Source organism: Camelus ferus, chromosome 6 (assembly GCF_009834535.1).
Source record: "Camelus ferus isolate YT-003-E chromosome 6, BCGSAC_Cfer_1.0, whole genome shotgun sequence".
In the NCBI taxonomy this organism is placed as follows: domain Eukaryota; kingdom Metazoa; phylum Chordata; class Mammalia; order Artiodactyla; family Camelidae; genus Camelus; species Camelus ferus.
Genome location: NC_045701.1, coordinates 54,759,839 through 54,776,450, shown reverse-complemented (window position 1 = coordinate 54,776,450; position 16,612 = coordinate 54,759,839). Strand labels below are relative to the sequence as shown.

Here is a 16,612-nt window from a genome sequence, read left to right as displayed (position 1 = left end):
TTCTCTAATCAGGGTCATCATGTATAGTTGGGCAGTTTGTATACTGCAACAGGTGGCTGACCAAGGGGCTGAAGTATAGCCTACATTCTTGTGCCTTGGTGTGGAACTCTGTTTATCTGGAGAGAGTACCTTTGTAATTTGCACAAAGGCGTCACATAATCCTGATGGTATATACCTGTGTTATCCAAGACAGTAGCCATTAGCCACATGTGGCTCTTTAAATTTTAATTAATTAAAACGAGTAAAATTTAAAGTTCAATTCCGCAGTCATTCTAGCTGCACTGCAAGTGCTCACTAGCCACATGTGGCTATTGGCTACCAGATTGAACAGTGCAGATAAAGAACATTTCCACCATTGTAGAAAGTTCTGTTGGACAGCACTGGATAGACTCTGCTTCTAAACCATTCTCTATACAATTTGCTGGTGTGAGCGATCTTTAATGCAAAGCTAAACATGTCCCTCTTCTGCTTAAAAGCCTTCAGTGAATTCCATTTCCATCAGCAGAGATCAGTTAGCCAGTAGTGAACCAATTTTGTGGGTCACAACCAACATTAAAAACAAAACAGCAAAAAAGGATAGAAGGGCAAGTACTCATAGATCTTTAGTATTGTTTTGTGAAATTTTTGTTATATCCACATTTTTCTCTATATCTAGATGTCCATTTCTCTGTAATTCAATGTGTATATAATGTTCTGCTGTTTTACAATGAAAAAGTCTTATTGTATGTGGTGAGCAAAACAGTGAAAAACATGGGCCTACGTCTGAGCTCCTTAAGCAGGCATAAAAGACCCTCTATGATCCGAACCCTTGCTAACCCCTTTCCAACTCTCAGCACTGTCTTGTGCTATACTCCACTAATTCAAACTGCTTAGGTGGTTTCACCTAAGACACTGAGCTATTTTCCTTTCTCTCATCTCTGGGCCTTTGCTCATGTTGAACCCTCTCCTTGAACGGCTGATCCTACCGTTTCTGCCTGGACAACTTGTACTCATTATGTAAGCCTCAGCTTAAGAAACATCTCCTCCAGGAATCCTTCCCTGAACGCTCAAGGGCTGGCTGAGTGCCCTTCCCTGACCTTTCATAACAGGCCGCAGACTTCCGTTAACAGGGTTATAATACTGTAATGATTTATTTACGCATTCGTTTCCGGCATTATACTAACTTCTTTCAGTGAAAGTATTATTTTACTCTTCTTTGTATCTCAAAGGAGAGGCACAGCGCCTGCAACATACTAGGCACTCATTCAATAAATATTTGTTCAAAGAATAAACGAACGAAGAAAGCAAAATAAACCAATCCGCTATGCAGACAATGCCAGTGCATGGCAGACTCCGGCCATGGGAGGGCGCCGGTGCGCCGGAGCTGGTGCGCAGGCGCGCTGGAAGCCGGGCGCCGGGGCGGTAGGAGCGGCGGCATCGGTCTCGGCTGTGGCCGCGGGAAGTGAATGGTTTTACCCAGAGGGCCCTGCGCCGCCTTTCTCCGCTGGCACCGGCGCTCCTCCGCGCTCCTCCTCCCCGGCCATGGCGTTCACGTTCGCGGCCTTCTGCTACATGCTGGCGTTGCTGCTCACTGCTGCGCTCATCTTCTTCGCCATTTGGCACGTGAGTAGCCGGAGCCCGGGGAAGGAGGGCGAGGTGGCGACGCAGCCTGTTCTCGCCCTGGGCCTGCGGTCGGGGCGGCGACGGCCTCCGGGAGGTCCGCACGCCCGAGGATGGGGCCGGGCCGGGGCGGTGCCGAGCGGCGAGGGGTCTACGCACCCTCCGTCCGCGGGCCTGGGGCTGCACGTCCAGGAGGAGCCGAGGCGTGCGGTGGCCGGATGGATGCGCCGCCGTGTCCCGGCGCAGGCCGCGCGCGCCGCTACTTCTCCCCCGCCGGGTGGGGCGGCCGCGGTCCTGACGGGCCCTGCGGGACGCCCATTCGCTGGCCGGCACCGCATCCCCGCATCCCCTCACCCCTCAGGAGGATGACAAGGCGCAGAGGGGCGTGCTACGGGGATGAAGCTTGCCGAATTATCATTTAATACACTTTGCCTTTGTTTTCGGGTGTCCACAGGAGGATGGCCATAATGAGATAATTATAAAAAATACTTTAGATGAATTTCTAACTCTACTTTTCAGCACTTGTTGGGTGCTGTTTAAGTAGAATTCCGCCTCCCCCCCCCCCCCCCGGCGGATTCTTGTTTCCTGGTGAACTTTGATGCAGGTTAAATTGATTGTTGACCACATCTCCAAACTTTTCTCATAAATCATACTCTGACCATCAGTTTCTTTAGAGACAGTCTTCCTAGCCACCTCTATATTCAGGGCAGCTTTATTTATTAGAGGTAGCTTTAATTTGGTTTTGAAAATGCTCAGAAACCTTAGGCTTCTCTAGGGCTTTTTTTTTTTTTTTCCTTTTACTCACATCATGTTTCAGGACAGAAGCACATCTTTACTGTTCCCTGTAAGGAACAAATAAGTTCCCTGTGAAATAGTTCTACAAGAGATTTTTAAGGATTCCTGTTTCTCTGACACAACAGACTTTTGGAAATCAGTTTTCATTAAAAATTTATCTTATATTTGCTCTGCCCTCCCATATTCTAGTACTTTCTGGGATATTGGTCTTAATTTGAATGTTTGGGCATGTTCACTTATGTAAATTTTAAGTCACTTTTCATCATACCCATAACAAGGATTTGTTAAGGAATATAAGGGGGCAGAGTGATTATATGGCAGCAGTGTCTCAAATCCATTCCCTTTTGCTAAAGAATGTGATTACATTCATGATTATTTTAAACCAAACTGCTTGTGTAGTGGGGAATGCTTCTTTAGGCTGTTAAGTAACTGCTTCCTCAGAATGCTTGTCAGTAGGAACCTATTACTTGAAAATCATTTTAGGCTCTTTGATAGACTAAAGACAATAAATAAAGATAGGTTCAAGCACAGTTCCTCCATTAAACAACAAAAAAAGATAATTTGGGTTACAAACTAGCTCCGCCTTAGTAAGCCTCTGATGAAACTGAAATGTGTGGTTTTCTGCCATCTGTGGATGAGGATTTCAGTCATTTCCTGCTTGATGGGCACTCTTGGTTTTCTGAGATGAGGATTTTTAGAAAGCTGTGGATGGCTTACATTTTGAACTAGGTTGTGTTTGGTTTAAGGAAAACCTGAATGGAACTTTAAAAAAAAAATTGGGTAATTTAGTTTCAGCTTTGAAATGAATATGTGTCTGGGTGAAGTAGATAAATTTAAGCCCTATTATAGAATTAAAAATTTGTTTGTACTCCACAGATTAGTGGCGAGCTTTTGTCCTTAGGGATTGCTTAGTAGTTTAGAGGATTATGCATCCTTTGGGAACAAATTGAAAATTCTAAATAAAGATACAGTTTTAATTTTTCTATTAACTATGTAACCATCAGTTTATTTTCTTAGGTAGTTTAGGTGTCTGTGAGAAGACTCATTTGGAAATTTCAAGTATAAATTTAAAAAATCCTGTTTACATTAAAACGCTGTATGGAGGATTTTTTTGTGCTGATGGTTACATCAGTCAGTTTAGTCCTAATTCATGTGATTGTTGCTCTGTGGAGAAGAGAGATGGGAGAATAGATTTGTTTGAAAACTAAAAATGCATAAGTCATTTCCTAAAGAAGTGCATCAAATTTAAAGGTATCCTGAATTGTATAGTTTGCTACCTTTAGGGATTTATCTGTTTTATTGTTTTTGCATTTCTGTGGAAAAGTTTGTGAACATCTTTGTCCAGACGCACAGTCAAAAAAGATTTGAAAACTACCAGTGTAAGAATCTTTTCAGAAGAGTTTTGGAAACTCTAGCTTATAGCACTCAAACAGAAACCCATATAGCAGCATGCTATTCAAAGGTCATTTGAAATCACATGAAGAAAACGTCCAGTCAAAAAAAAGTTTTAAAGCATAGGTTTTGTACTCTGCTGTTAAATTGGACCTTGTTATAGGCATTAGTTGTATTTGTAATCACAGTCCTTGCCTTAAACTTTATTACTAAAATGCATTGGGAATATGTCACAGCTGATGTCAGGTAATTGACCAGTAATGTCCATAAGTAATCAGAAATTAATATCTTCCAATCATACATTTATACTGTTTATATGTGTTAGGGGGCGTTAGCAAAGAAAAATGCCTTTTGGTGAGTTCTGTAGTTTTTTTAAGCATAGGGCGGTTTTTTCTCTTTTTTTCTTTTTTCTCCCTTTTCATTTGGTAAATATTGATTGAACACTTAAGTATGTTCTAGGAACTATTTTAGGCCCTGGGACATAGCAGTGAACACAGTGAAAATCTTTACTCTCATGGAACTTACCTTTTGATGTTTAATTATTTTCCTTCTATTTCTATTTTCCTTAGAATTTTTATTAGGTCAGACTGGTGAATTTTGTAAAAGTCTAGAAATTAAAAAAACTCATCTTTCTATGAAGCTAAGAATTTTAACAGGGAAATAATCAGCATATTAAAAGCTAGAAATAGGACTCCATTGATCACTGGTAATATTGAGCAGTCCTGTCTAGCATATAAAGATGCTAGTGCTGACCCAGCAGAGGAAAGGCAGATTAAGGTCTGTGTCCCCTGTGTGACTAGTGGCAGAAACTAAAATAGCTCCCCCATAAACTTGGTGCCTTTGGCTTCTTCTTTTGACACTTAACACCAGTAAGTGATGTGTCACCCTTACTTGATTTTTAGTGCATTTTGACTTTGAAGTTCTGTTGTTAAAGCCACATTTTTTTCTCAAGAGTAGAACAGAAACATTCTTGCTTTCTTCTGTTTAATAAGTGGTATGGTTTTATTTATTTATGTATTTATTTCTTTATTTATATTAAAGTGTAGTTGATTTACTCTTACCATGTAAGTAGATGAGATCCTTCTCCCCTTACCACATTTGTAACTGTTTTACTCGTCATACCATGAGAAGCTGGCCTTAGTTGGGCTTACCCTAGATCCTAACTATTTTATTTTTATTTCAGATTATAGCATTTGATGAGCTGAAGACTGATTACAAGAATCCTATAGATCAGTGTAATACCCTGAATCCTGTAAGTTATAATATGTTTTTCTCTAGATTTTTAAACTGTTTTTGCTTTTAACTTGATATAATTTGAAAATGGCCAATATTCTCAGTATCATGATATATTTGTACTTTATAAAGTAGGCAGAATTTTAAAAAATATTCTTTTTCCTGTCCTGCTTGATTATTCTGACTATTATTAATCTGCTGGTGATCTTGTCAGCTGTCATACTAACATTCTTCCAATCTGCTTTTTACATTGTCGGCCAAAGACAGTTGAAAAGGTCAAAAAGATTAAAAGAGTCAAAATTGCATTAAAGGTGTGTACTGCTTTTTAGTTTAAATGTTTTAATGCTACATTCATTTCATGGGGAGGGTTAGGGCATTTGTATTTGTAAAATGTTCTGTTCAGTGTGCTTGTTCATATGCCTGTTGAGGTTTATGACTTCATGAAATTTCATATTTTATGCAAATGTTTGCTTGCTGGCCCAGTCAAGTAGGGAAAGCTGTTAAATGCTCATGCATTTAAAAAAATGTTATAGCCATAGGCACTTTGATATTAAATTATTTGGTGTAGCGTTTGAAAGTTGGTTAACATAAAATGACTCTAATAGTGAAATTATTTTTCTGTTGGGACTTTTCTGAAGTCGTCTGCAGGTGGAGTCCTTGGTATCATACCTGCTTTTATCTTTTGGTTATGTCTATTCTGGAATTCATTAATTTACTCTTACAGCTGATGTTTATTCAGAACCTTTTAGGTGAATAGCTGTGCGTATTGTTAGGCTCTGGAATCTTGCAGTAATGCTGACCTTTGACTCATGTCAGAATTTTGTGGATAACAATTTATATGTAAATCCTACGTAGTGTTTCTAAAACAGATCTATCCTACACTAAGTTCTGACCTCTGATGGGTTTACTTAAGATGTGGCCCCATTGTGCTTAGGGGTTTTGTATATAATTTTGACTTCATTTAGTTTAGTCATTTAGGAAGATTCTCCTTTAGCCTGTAGGTTTAATTTTTGCCTAATTGGTCAGAAACTGAAAGGTTGTTTGTAAGAAAGCAGTAGGGATGTCTTTAAGAAATAGAATATAATAATTCATCTTTAAAAATTACGTAATGAAGATGAAAACATGTATAGACTTTAGTTACATAAAGCTATATAATGTGCTAGCATGCTAGAGGGACTTTATTTGGAAAGGGTCTATAAAATTAGTTTGCTACTTTATCATTGTTTCCTAGATAGATAGATAGATAACTAAGCATGATGGAATAGATTTCTAGTTTGTCTTTAAGAACTGCTACAGTGAGACTTGATGTAGGTACAATTAAAATTACTAACTTTTCTGTTTCTCTGCTCTTATGAAGCAAAATATGAGATGAATCTGCTTTCTCATTGGAAAGTAGTAATGTTCATTGTAAAACATACTTTTGAAATTGTTACTGAGAAATTAAGAAACTGACATTTCTCCTTTTGACAGCTGTTTATTAATAGTATTCTATCTTCTTTGGCTTTTCATTATTTCAAATGATGACGATAATAGCTGAAATCAGATGAGGGCTTTCCTGGGTACTAGACTCTGTGCTAAGCATCTTTACCTGGGTTGTTTTATTCAGTTCTCATGACACTCCTGAGAGGTGGGTATATTATACTCACGAATAGGAGAGTAAACCGAGGCCTAAAGAGGTTAAAGCACTTTGCCCAAGGTCATACAGCTAAGGTCGAGCCAGAAATCGAACCCAGACAGCCTGATTTTTAAGCTCAAATTCTTGTATTTTCCTAATTTACTATAAATTTAAGGACTAATTTCATTTCAACATATAATATGTGATTTCTGGCTTTTCTTAATGGAAAGAAATTCTCACTTTGTGCTTTGGACGTCCTAATGCTGCTGTGGATTGCAAGGAAGTTTCTATACCAGCACAAGTTGTGTTTTGGACAGGGTGCCGATAATTGGCTTAACAGCAGTGCATCTGACAGTTTTCCCTATTGAAAATTTGTTTTGACAATTCTGCCAAAGTATGGGGGAAGAGAAATACCATTATTTTTTAAAATGTGAACCTTAACTAGAGAATATTATGATTTGCATGTTTAAGTACTGTCATTTCAGCCGTAATTGCATGAAGTATTTTTTTTGGATACTAGTATTTGTGTAAATGTTGGTTCCTAAATGGAATAATTTTGTGCCACTTAACTGGGGAAATTTTGTCATTAAAGAATGACTGGAGAGGACTGGTCTTATAAGAGATGCATTATTAAAGTTTCTGGACTTTTTTGAGGAGACGGGAGGGAGTGTGGTGTTCGTTTCATATTAGAACTGGTAGAGTTGCAGATTTTTATTATCAGTCTTACTAAAGAATATTGTTTAAGAGCAGTAGGGATCATGCTTTCAATATCATTTTTTCCTATATGTTAGTCTGGAAGTGTGGCCAGTTGTATTGTTAGGTATCAGTTGGTTTTAGAAGGCTGACATAGACTTACTGTATTTTAAAGAAAAGTCTTATAATTTAAACTACTATTGTAAACAGCAGCTCTAGGGGAACTGCTAATTAAATGTATATTCTTCTTGGTTGTAGTCTTTGCAGTTCAAAGATTTTCCTATGGATATTTTCTTGTTTTCTTGAAGATGTTTAACTTTGATCTTAATTAAATGCTGGCTTAACAGTTCATGTTATTTACATATGTGTTTATATATATATGTGCAGAATTTATCTTTTGTTATTATATTGCTTAAATTTATAGAAAATATCTGGTTAGTGGTGTAGATTAATTGGTATTACTGGGATTTTATTTAAAATGGTACTCATTAAAAACTTTGCTTTACAGCTTGGACTAGAAAAACTAATTTGGGAATATTAGAAAATGGGCTTGAATATGTAGTATATTATTTCTACAGCTCTAGTTTCCCCTCAGGAAATATCTGATGATGTTGAGGACTTCACATAATTTTAATTTGGTAACAATGTCGGCACATTTGAGAAATTGGCTTTTCAGCTAATAACTTGTAGGAAGCTCTTTGGCTAAAACTTGCAAAGAAGGATTTTGGTATTTTTACTTAACAGAGTCATTAGGCTGAGAGCTTCAGGATGAGAAAGATATTTTAAAGTAAAGCATGAACTCTTGATCATTTTATAAAAACATTTTGCTTGAACTAATTTTTCCTCACTTAATACTACCTACTATCAAAAGATGTATCTGGTTTTGAGTTCTGAGCTTCTACTGGTCTGCTGTGTCTGTAGCACTTCCTTGGAGAAAGCAGGCTGAAAGAAACAGGCCATATAAGAATGGAGCTCTGGAACCGGAGAATTCCTGTTTCATGGTTCAGATCTCAGTCTTTTCCCTCCTACATTGCAGAAAGCACATTGTTTTCATCTGTGCATATAAGTGTTCTTTCCCCCCTGACTGTGCTGAGATTATTGGCTGTTGGCTTTCCATTGAAAAATTACTTTTGTGGTAATGTTATGTGGTTTGCTAAATATTGTATATGTAGCATCCCTGGTTTCTGTTAAAGGCTTAAAAACACTGATGTTCAAACTTCTAAAGGGAAGTTTTGTTTTTGTGGATTTTTTAATATCATGTTGCATGTGATCAGATACTTCATATTTGTATTTTTATCATTCTTGAATGGTGGAAATAAAAACTTCCAAGTGATTAGCAAATAACTATGTTTGAACAGTCTGGGTGGTAACTTTTTAATTTAACTGCTTGCTGTAAGAATTCAGGTTTTAAATTCTAATTTATATATTATTCTTTTAGTGCAAGCTATATCCTCTGGTCAGTTTGCTTGTAATTCTGCTTTGGTTGAAAGTTAAATATGAAAGTAAAACTCAGTAGCATCTTTCATTTCTGATTCTAAGAGAACAGTGATTTTTTTTTTTTATGGAAACTTAGTTGCCACCTCCTTTCCAAATTAGCAGTTGATTTAATGCCAAGGCATGTTGATAACTGGCTTGTGTTTTTCTTCCAGCTTGTCCTTCCAGAGTACCTCATCCATGCTTTCTTCTGTGTCATGTTTCTTTGTGCAGCAGAGTGGCTTACACTGGGTCTCAATATGCCCCTCTTGGCATATCATATTTGGAGGTAATATTTAGATACACTTCTAATACTTTTCCTAATTAAATTTTAATTATACTTTGGTTGATATGGTTATCACATGCTACTCACCTAAATGAAAACTGAAAATTAGTTGGCATTTATTTTTAAAACCATGTGGATGAACAAATAACTGTTTAATACCTCTTGTGAAGCTTATGTTACTACTCTTTAAAGGACTTTTTAAAAAATGAGGTATAACTTGCAAACGGTGATGTGTGCATGTTTGAAGTGTACAGCTCGGTAAATTTTTATATATATATACATACCTGTGAAACTACCACCAAGATTGAGATACACAGCAGTTCCAGCTCCCCAGGAGAGTCCCTTATGCCCCTTCTCAGTCAGTTAGCCCTGTACCTCCCTGGGAGAACCAGTGATCTGCAGCTTAGATTCATTTTATCCATCTTTGAACTTCATGTAAATCAAAATGTATGGTGTGTGTCTACTTCCTTCTCCATGTTTACTTTATGACTTTAAATTTGGTTATTTATAGAAAATATTCATATTTCATAACTTCTGAAAGTTATATCTGATCTATACAGAGTGAGAGTTTTTTGTTTTACATAGGCATATCATAGTCTCATTGCTGTTGATTTTAGGAAATACATACTGAGGAAATATTTAGGAATAAAGTGGTTTCACATCCATAACTGGCCCTGAAATGGCTCAGAAAAAATAAAAATGTATGTGTATTTAGAGAAAGAACAGACAAGAGAAGGATAAAGCCATGTGGTAAATGTGAACATTTGGAATATCTTGGTGAAGTGTTCTTTATGTTAAAATAAAAAGTTGAAAGAAATAAATCGTATTTCCTTTTACAGTTATTTTTCTTGGATTTCTGAAAGTGTAGAAGAGACCAGATATGACTTGTTTAACTGTCCTGTTCTCTTTTGTTTAACTGTCCTGTTCTCTTTATGGTTTCCAGTTTTAAAATTAAGATAATAAAAGAAAGGAACTCCACTTAGAACTAAAAATATGCTTCCCTATGGGGACTACCTCTCACTGTAACAAATATTATTTGAGAAGGAAAACACTCCTTTCCATCCTGAAGGTTAGCTTCCATTCTGAGTGGCTAATCAACTGTGTTTATTACAGGTATATGAGTAGACCAGTGATGAGTGGACCAGGACTCTATGACCCTACAACCATCATGAATGCAGATATTCTAGCATATTGTCAGAAAGAAGGATGGTGCAAATTAGCTTTTTATCTTCTAGCATTTTTTTACTACCTATATGGGTAAGTTTAAAAAATAAAATGAAAATACGATTTCACTTTACTGCCTAAAAAGTTTGCAGGCATTATGGTCTGAACACCTTAAAATCCACTTGAAGAATAACTCAGTGTCTTGAATGGTGATAACTGCTAGTGGTGTAGTTCACACCAGCTAATTCACACACATCTGATAAACTGGTACTTGTCAAGGCAGCCAACTGGTGTGTAGTTAGAGGCAGAAAGTTGTGTCAGGGATGCTGCTTCCAAAGTCTCAAGTCAGTGAAGAACAGTCCTCATTCTGCATGGCAGAGTGATGGCATTGAGAGGATATGGCCATGTGACGATATAAAAAGGCTTTTGCTTGGCTTTCACATCTGTCTCAAGATTGTGTTTAATTTTTCCTTTATCATTCTTCATAAACTATTCTCTGCCCTTTATTTTCTGGTTTGCATGTTCCAAATGGGATGAAGGAAAGAAACAGGTCTGTCTTACAGGATGATTATTGATTTTTCTCCCTTTATACAGTGATGGACTCTTACCATGGTTCCTCTTGGTCAGGGTTTCTTGGCCTTGGCACTGTTGGTATTTTGGGCAGGATAAATCTTTGTTGTGAGGCAGTCCTGTGCATTGTAGGATGTTTAGCAGCAACCCCAGTCTCTACCCACTGGATGCCAGTAGCATCACCTTGCCCCAGTCATAATAACCAGAAATGTCTTTGGGTATTGCCCGATGCCCTCTGTGGGGCAAAATGAGCCCTAGTTGAGAGCTACTGTTCTAGGTGTACTCTAGGTGGAGTAAATCGGCTGCTTACTGACACTGGTAGTGGACGCTGGCAAGTGTTGAGTTAAAATTTTTCTTTAAGCTATATAAATACACTTTTTTTCATCTTTTATTGATGAATATATTCAACTAGAGGGCTTTCCACCTGATTATCAAAATATGAAGAAAATTAGCTAAAGTAGATGAAAGTACTGTAAAAATTAAGCTTCTATTCTCTCTCCTTTTTGTTACTTGAAAACTCAGTATTAAATGGTAGGCTTAAATTTAACTTAATTTCTTGTTGACATCATATAAGTTTCCATTATGGAAAAGGATGAAGTGCTAGATTGAAATTTATGAAAAATGTATTTTTATGCTTTTAGAGATTTGTGAAAAGTGAGTGTCCTTTAGTGCATCTACAGGTGTTCATACATGAAACAAAGATAGTGAAAAAGTTCTGAAAAGTGAACTTCCACGTGTCCCCTGATTTGTTAATTTTCGTTTTTTTAAGTTTCCATAAGAAATGTCTGGAATAGTGCTAGCATATAGTAGGCAATTAAAACATATTTGTTGTAAGAAGGAAAATAAATGAATTTTTGAATAGATGATAAAATTGGAGATGTCGAGTTGTGGGAAAATGTTCACCAGGAGATGTCATTCATTTCTGTTTTAAATTGTCTATCAAGTATGCTCACCTCCTTGCTTTGTATTTCCATTTAGATATCCATGCTTTTGAACCATGCCTCTCCCACATGTTCTTCATGTAGGGTTGCCCAGCAGCCTAAATCAAGTGGTTATTGGCTTTTATTTTGCTTGCTTCTCTTTTCTTTTTTAACTCTGCTGCTGTTGCCTGGAGTGTTTCTCTAATGGGGAAATTCCTTAACTGATCATTCCTTCTGTAAAATGGGGATAATGTTGGTACCTACCCTGCTTCCTAGGAGCTAACAGAAGGCCTGGCATAAAGTGAGCCCCTGGAGATGCTCACTCCTATTAGACACAGGGTGCTGTTTTGGATTGCTTCTCTAAGCTCTGATCCCCCATTAAGCTTTCAGCTGTGCTGTTCTACTTGCTAAAATTGGAAAGGAAATAGGGGACAACTACAGCACATGCACTGAGCCAATCCTACCTTAGGCAAAAGTCCATAAATGCAGATTAAAATCATATTGTGAACAAGTTCTGTGATGGTGTGATATCACCAGCTAGTTTGCTATATAAAGCAGACTCAACTTTTTGGTTTTCTTAGTTTTATAATTAAGAATGTTTGAATTAACAGCCTGAATTAACAGCCTTTTTCTTCTTTTCAGCATGATCTATGTTTTGGTGAGCTCTTAGAACAACACTCAGAAGAATTGGTCCAGTTAAGTGCATGCAAAAAGCCACCAAATGAGGGGATTCTATCCAGCAAGATCCTGTTTCCAAGAGTAGCCTATGGAATCTGATCAGTTACTTTAAAAAATGACTCCTTATTTTTTAGATGTTTCCACATTTTTTGCTTGTGGAAAGACTGTTTTCATATGTTATACTCAGATAAAGAATTTAAATGGAATTACGTATAAATTAATATAAAATGACACCTCTGGTGTTGACAGGTTTGAACTTGCACTCCTTAAGGAACAGCCGTAATCCCTTGAATGATTGCATTAATTAGTGACTGTCCTTAGTCCATTGGAAGCTTTCATTTATAGGAACTCATAGGGCTCATTTTGGTTTTATTGAAATGCCATTTAATTATAAATTAGCTGTAGATATCAGGTGCTTCTGATGATCTGAAAATATATATCTGACCTGTAGGAAACTTCATGGGTTTCCTCGTCTATCATGTAGGTGATTATATATGGATACATTAAAAAAATAAGAAGAGTGGGATTTTTTTCCCTTCGATTTGAAATATCCCTGTATATTGCATGAATGAGAGATTTCCCGTATTTCCACCAGGGTAATATACTTGCTTTAATTCTTAAGCATAAGTGAACATGATACAAAAATATATGCTGACTTACTTGTGAAGAATGCATTTAAAGCCATTTTAAATGTGTTTAATTTGTGAGACACTACTTATTAACAAATTGGTTATTATACTTAACTGTTCTAGTCTGGTGGTAAAGGTATTCTTAAGAATTTGCAAGTACTTTAGATTTTCAAAACTGAATGAGAGAGAACATTGTATAACCATCCTGCTGTTCCTTTAGTGCAATACAATAAAACTCTGAAATTAAGACTTATTTTCAGTGCATTGTTTTAAAGATTACAAATAGCTATTTCTTAAACTTGCTTATTCCAAATAAAGACATATCGCTGTCAGTTTTTAAAAAAGATATTAAAGTATTACATTGTGTTTTTTTTTTTTTTTTTTAATACCATGCTTGGATCTACAAAGGAAGACTTTTAAATGGTTAAGCACATTACCATATCTATTGTCACTGGTCAAGATTCATAAACACTGGTGGCACAGCACCATCATTTTTCTTACCAATTAAAATTTTTATTTTGAAACTTAAAATGTTTAAAATATTTTTTTCCTTTTTGAAACAGTAGGTTTTAAGGTAGAATGTCACAAATTTGTGTTTTTGCTGCTGCTTGTAAAGCAGGTAAATTATGGCTTGTGTGTTTTCATAAGCATTCTTGTGCTTTATTTGGGATGAGGAAGTTAAGGCAATTGAAAATAGTGTAAATGGTTCAAAGTTTCTTAAAGGATCAAAGAAAGAAAACCAAGATATATAGAAACTCCACATAATGATCAAAGGAGTTTATGGATATGTTTGTGGAAGTCATACTCTAAGTACCACTTGAATTAGATGCTGTTTTATTCTCTACTAGTGAAAAAATGCTTCCCCACCTTTGGGAGAGTGGCTGTTACTGTTTTAAGATTGGGTAATGGGGGTGAAAAGGTTGAAGAAGAGGACGTAGAACCAGAAGAATAAGGAGAGTCAAACCATTTCATAATGAGAGGAGCTTTGTAACGACCTTGTATTTTGTACTCTGGAGAATGGCTCGAGGGAATCTGACTGTTCATCAGTTCATGTAGTAAATTGTTTATTAAGCTCTTGCTAGGCACTGAAGACTCATGATCTGAGTGTAAGCAGCCATTCAGTTTCTAATCCACTCGACTGTAGCAGCATGCATTCATTTTTCTTTCTTGTTCACAAGTACTTTTGATCATGAGAGAGCTGGCCAAGTCTTCCATGCTTCAGATAGGTTTCCTGGGGCCATTGCTTTTGTATTCTTGTCAAAGCATTTTTCTGAGTCCTTGCTGTCTCTTAGCAAACACCACTTCCCTTTATAAGTTTTAACAAACATCCTTTTAATAATGTATTTCACAATATTCTCCAGGATTAATGCAAGATTTACTGCTTGCAATTTGTAGAAGCCACCTTCTCATGCTTCAAAAATTAGATATGTCGTCCTTAGCTGATTCCTCAAAGATGGCTTGACAGTAAGGTTCATCCATCTCAGTAGTAGGTTGTTAGTTCCTCATCATGTAATTGATTAGAAGGTTGGGGACCTGGATGCGCTCATAATATCTACTCATCTTTACCTATTCCAGTGTTTTATGAAATTAAGTCACTTACCAAGAGAAAGCAGAAACCTAATATTTGCATTTGACAGTATCCCACCGGTTCTTTTCCTTGCTCTGAGTTTAATTTCTTCCCCCATTAATCTGGTTTAGGCGCCCCTAGCCATCTTCCTTTTTTTCCTGCATGCCCAGCTGGAACTTAGTTAGCCTGGGTTTGTGATCCTTTCCAGCTTTAGTCAGACCACCCTGTGCAGCCATAGCTGTTTATTTAGGATTCTTTTTTCCTTTGTTATAGTTACTTTTGCTATTGTGTGTTTTGATTTATCTTTAAGAACTTTCCAACCCTCTGAAACCATGAGTGTAACACACTGTGGTTTATGTCTATATCAGCAACTCTGTTGCTGTTGGTCCTACAGATCCTCCATTAAAAGTCCTATGTAACAAATGTAGTCTATTTAGCAGTTACTCATTTGAATAATAGTGTATCATGGCAATATGTCCTGTTAGTGCTAAGGAGTATAGGGGTAGAAACTTACTTAAATGCCCGAATCTGAATTTTATTAATAACATTTGATGATTTTCACAATATTTAACTGATAGTCACTCCCTATCCCAGGGTAAAGGAGAGTTGGGTCACAGGCTGCACGTAAACTGCTAATTTGTTTGAAGTTTGAATTGCTTTTCATGGGAAGTGGGTAGTGATAGGAAATGACCAGACAATCCACTTCTGACACGTGTCAGGTATTAACTAAAGCATTTGAGAAGCCTAATGGATTATACCATGAGTTGCCAGACCTACCAGTCAAGTTCAGATACCCAGATAATGAGCTTACACAAAGCAACAGAATGCATGGCAATTTGCAATACGTGTCTTTTTGAAAGCCTGTTCGGTTATTTTTCAGCTTGAGGATCACTCATGCTAGTAGCTCTCATAGAGCTCTTCTCTGCTCCGCAGATCAACATTTTGAAAATATGTCAGATAATTGCATAGAAAGGAAATAGAGATGTAGATACTCTTTGAAACTAGCAAGTTGTTTTCCTTGGTACAACACTTTTTCCCTCCAGTTATGTATTTATGAACAGTGTTCATGGAATATTATTGCTGCAGCTCCAAGAGTGGCTCCTGTGGGTTCCCCACACCTGTAGGAGGGTGGGCTTTCACTTTAAGTGTGGCTCCATCATAGCAAGTGTGCTATATTGAGCCCATTAAAATGACCTATATTTAAAAGTATGTATCTAATCTGTTTACATCATGTAACACAGATGTGCATCTCTCAGTAATCAGCTGTATAGTATAATTGTAAATCAGAAGTTTTGACAGCCAATATATTTTAGAACAACACTTTTCAAAGGGGAAAAATAAAAATATCAATATGTTGTCTAGCATTGTTCATGAGAGTACCCATATTTGGATACTGTTAATGTTAATCTCAAATAATTTAAGCTTTTTTGCTCAAACCAGTCATTGATCTGCGGTGAGACCAGCAGTTAATGAATCTCTGGCACTAGTACTGTACAGCTCAGCAGATGGGTCTGAACTAATACTCGAGGGTGTTGCCAAGAGAGAAAATGTGATTCTATTTCTGGATATGTTGAATAGCTTTCTTAGAACAATTATTTTGATTAAAATTAAGAGTTCTAAAGCTAAATGTCTAAAAGGAGTAAACAATTCTGTTGCTTGTTCTGCTTGGTTTTGGAAAAAAACCATGTAAGGTAACCTGTGGGGTTGGAAAGAAGGTTTTACCCTACATTAATTTTATTAATGCACATTGTGGAAGATGTAGAGAACATCTTGACATGGAAAACAATGATAAGTTAACTTTTACCATACAGTGCTTTCCTAAACATTTAAATTTCTTCAGTTACCATGTTCGTGTAGAAAAACTTATTGAATAATAAGTGGATGACTAGGTAGACCTTAAAACTACTAAGGGAAACACAGAATGTAGTTAGCTGTCTGTGCTCATGGTTTGTTAACATCTAAATTAACCTTAATGGTGCTGTATCACTGTCCAAAGAC

At 36.9% G+C, this 16,612-nt stretch overlaps 1 protein-coding gene across 1 annotated transcript; it reads left to right on the top strand.

Annotated features, from left to right (window-relative positions):
* The first annotated feature begins 1,391 nt into the window (after positions 1-1,391).
* On the top strand, positions 1,392-13,578 carry CNIH1 (cornichon family AMPA receptor auxiliary protein 1). Its single transcript, XM_032482072.1, has 5 exons — positions 1,392-1,602; positions 4,970-5,038; positions 8,977-9,089; positions 10,200-10,343; positions 12,383-13,578. Exons 1-5 carry the CDS (start codon positions 1,522-1,524, stop codon positions 12,408-12,410), a joined length of 435 nt encoding a protein of 144 aa, XP_032337963.1. The 5' UTR covers positions 1,392-1,521; the 3' UTR covers positions 12,411-13,578.
* The last annotated feature ends 3,034 nt before the right edge of the window (positions 13,579-16,612 follow it).

Bases quoted from the DNA above. Each gene is read 5' to 3' on its own strand.
- CNIH1 (XM_032482072.1), top strand. From the start codon at position 1,522: ATGGCGTTCACGTTCGCGGCCTTCTGCTACATGCTGGCGTTGCTGCTC. The intron at 1,603-4,969 runs GTGAGTAGCCGG...TTTTTATTTCAG, and splicing joins TCTTCTTCGCCATTTGGCAC to ATTATAGCATTTGATGAGCT. The intron at 9,090-10,199 runs GTAATATTTAGA...TGTTTATTACAG, and splicing joins TTGGCATATCATATTTGGAG to GTATATGAGTAGACCAGTGA.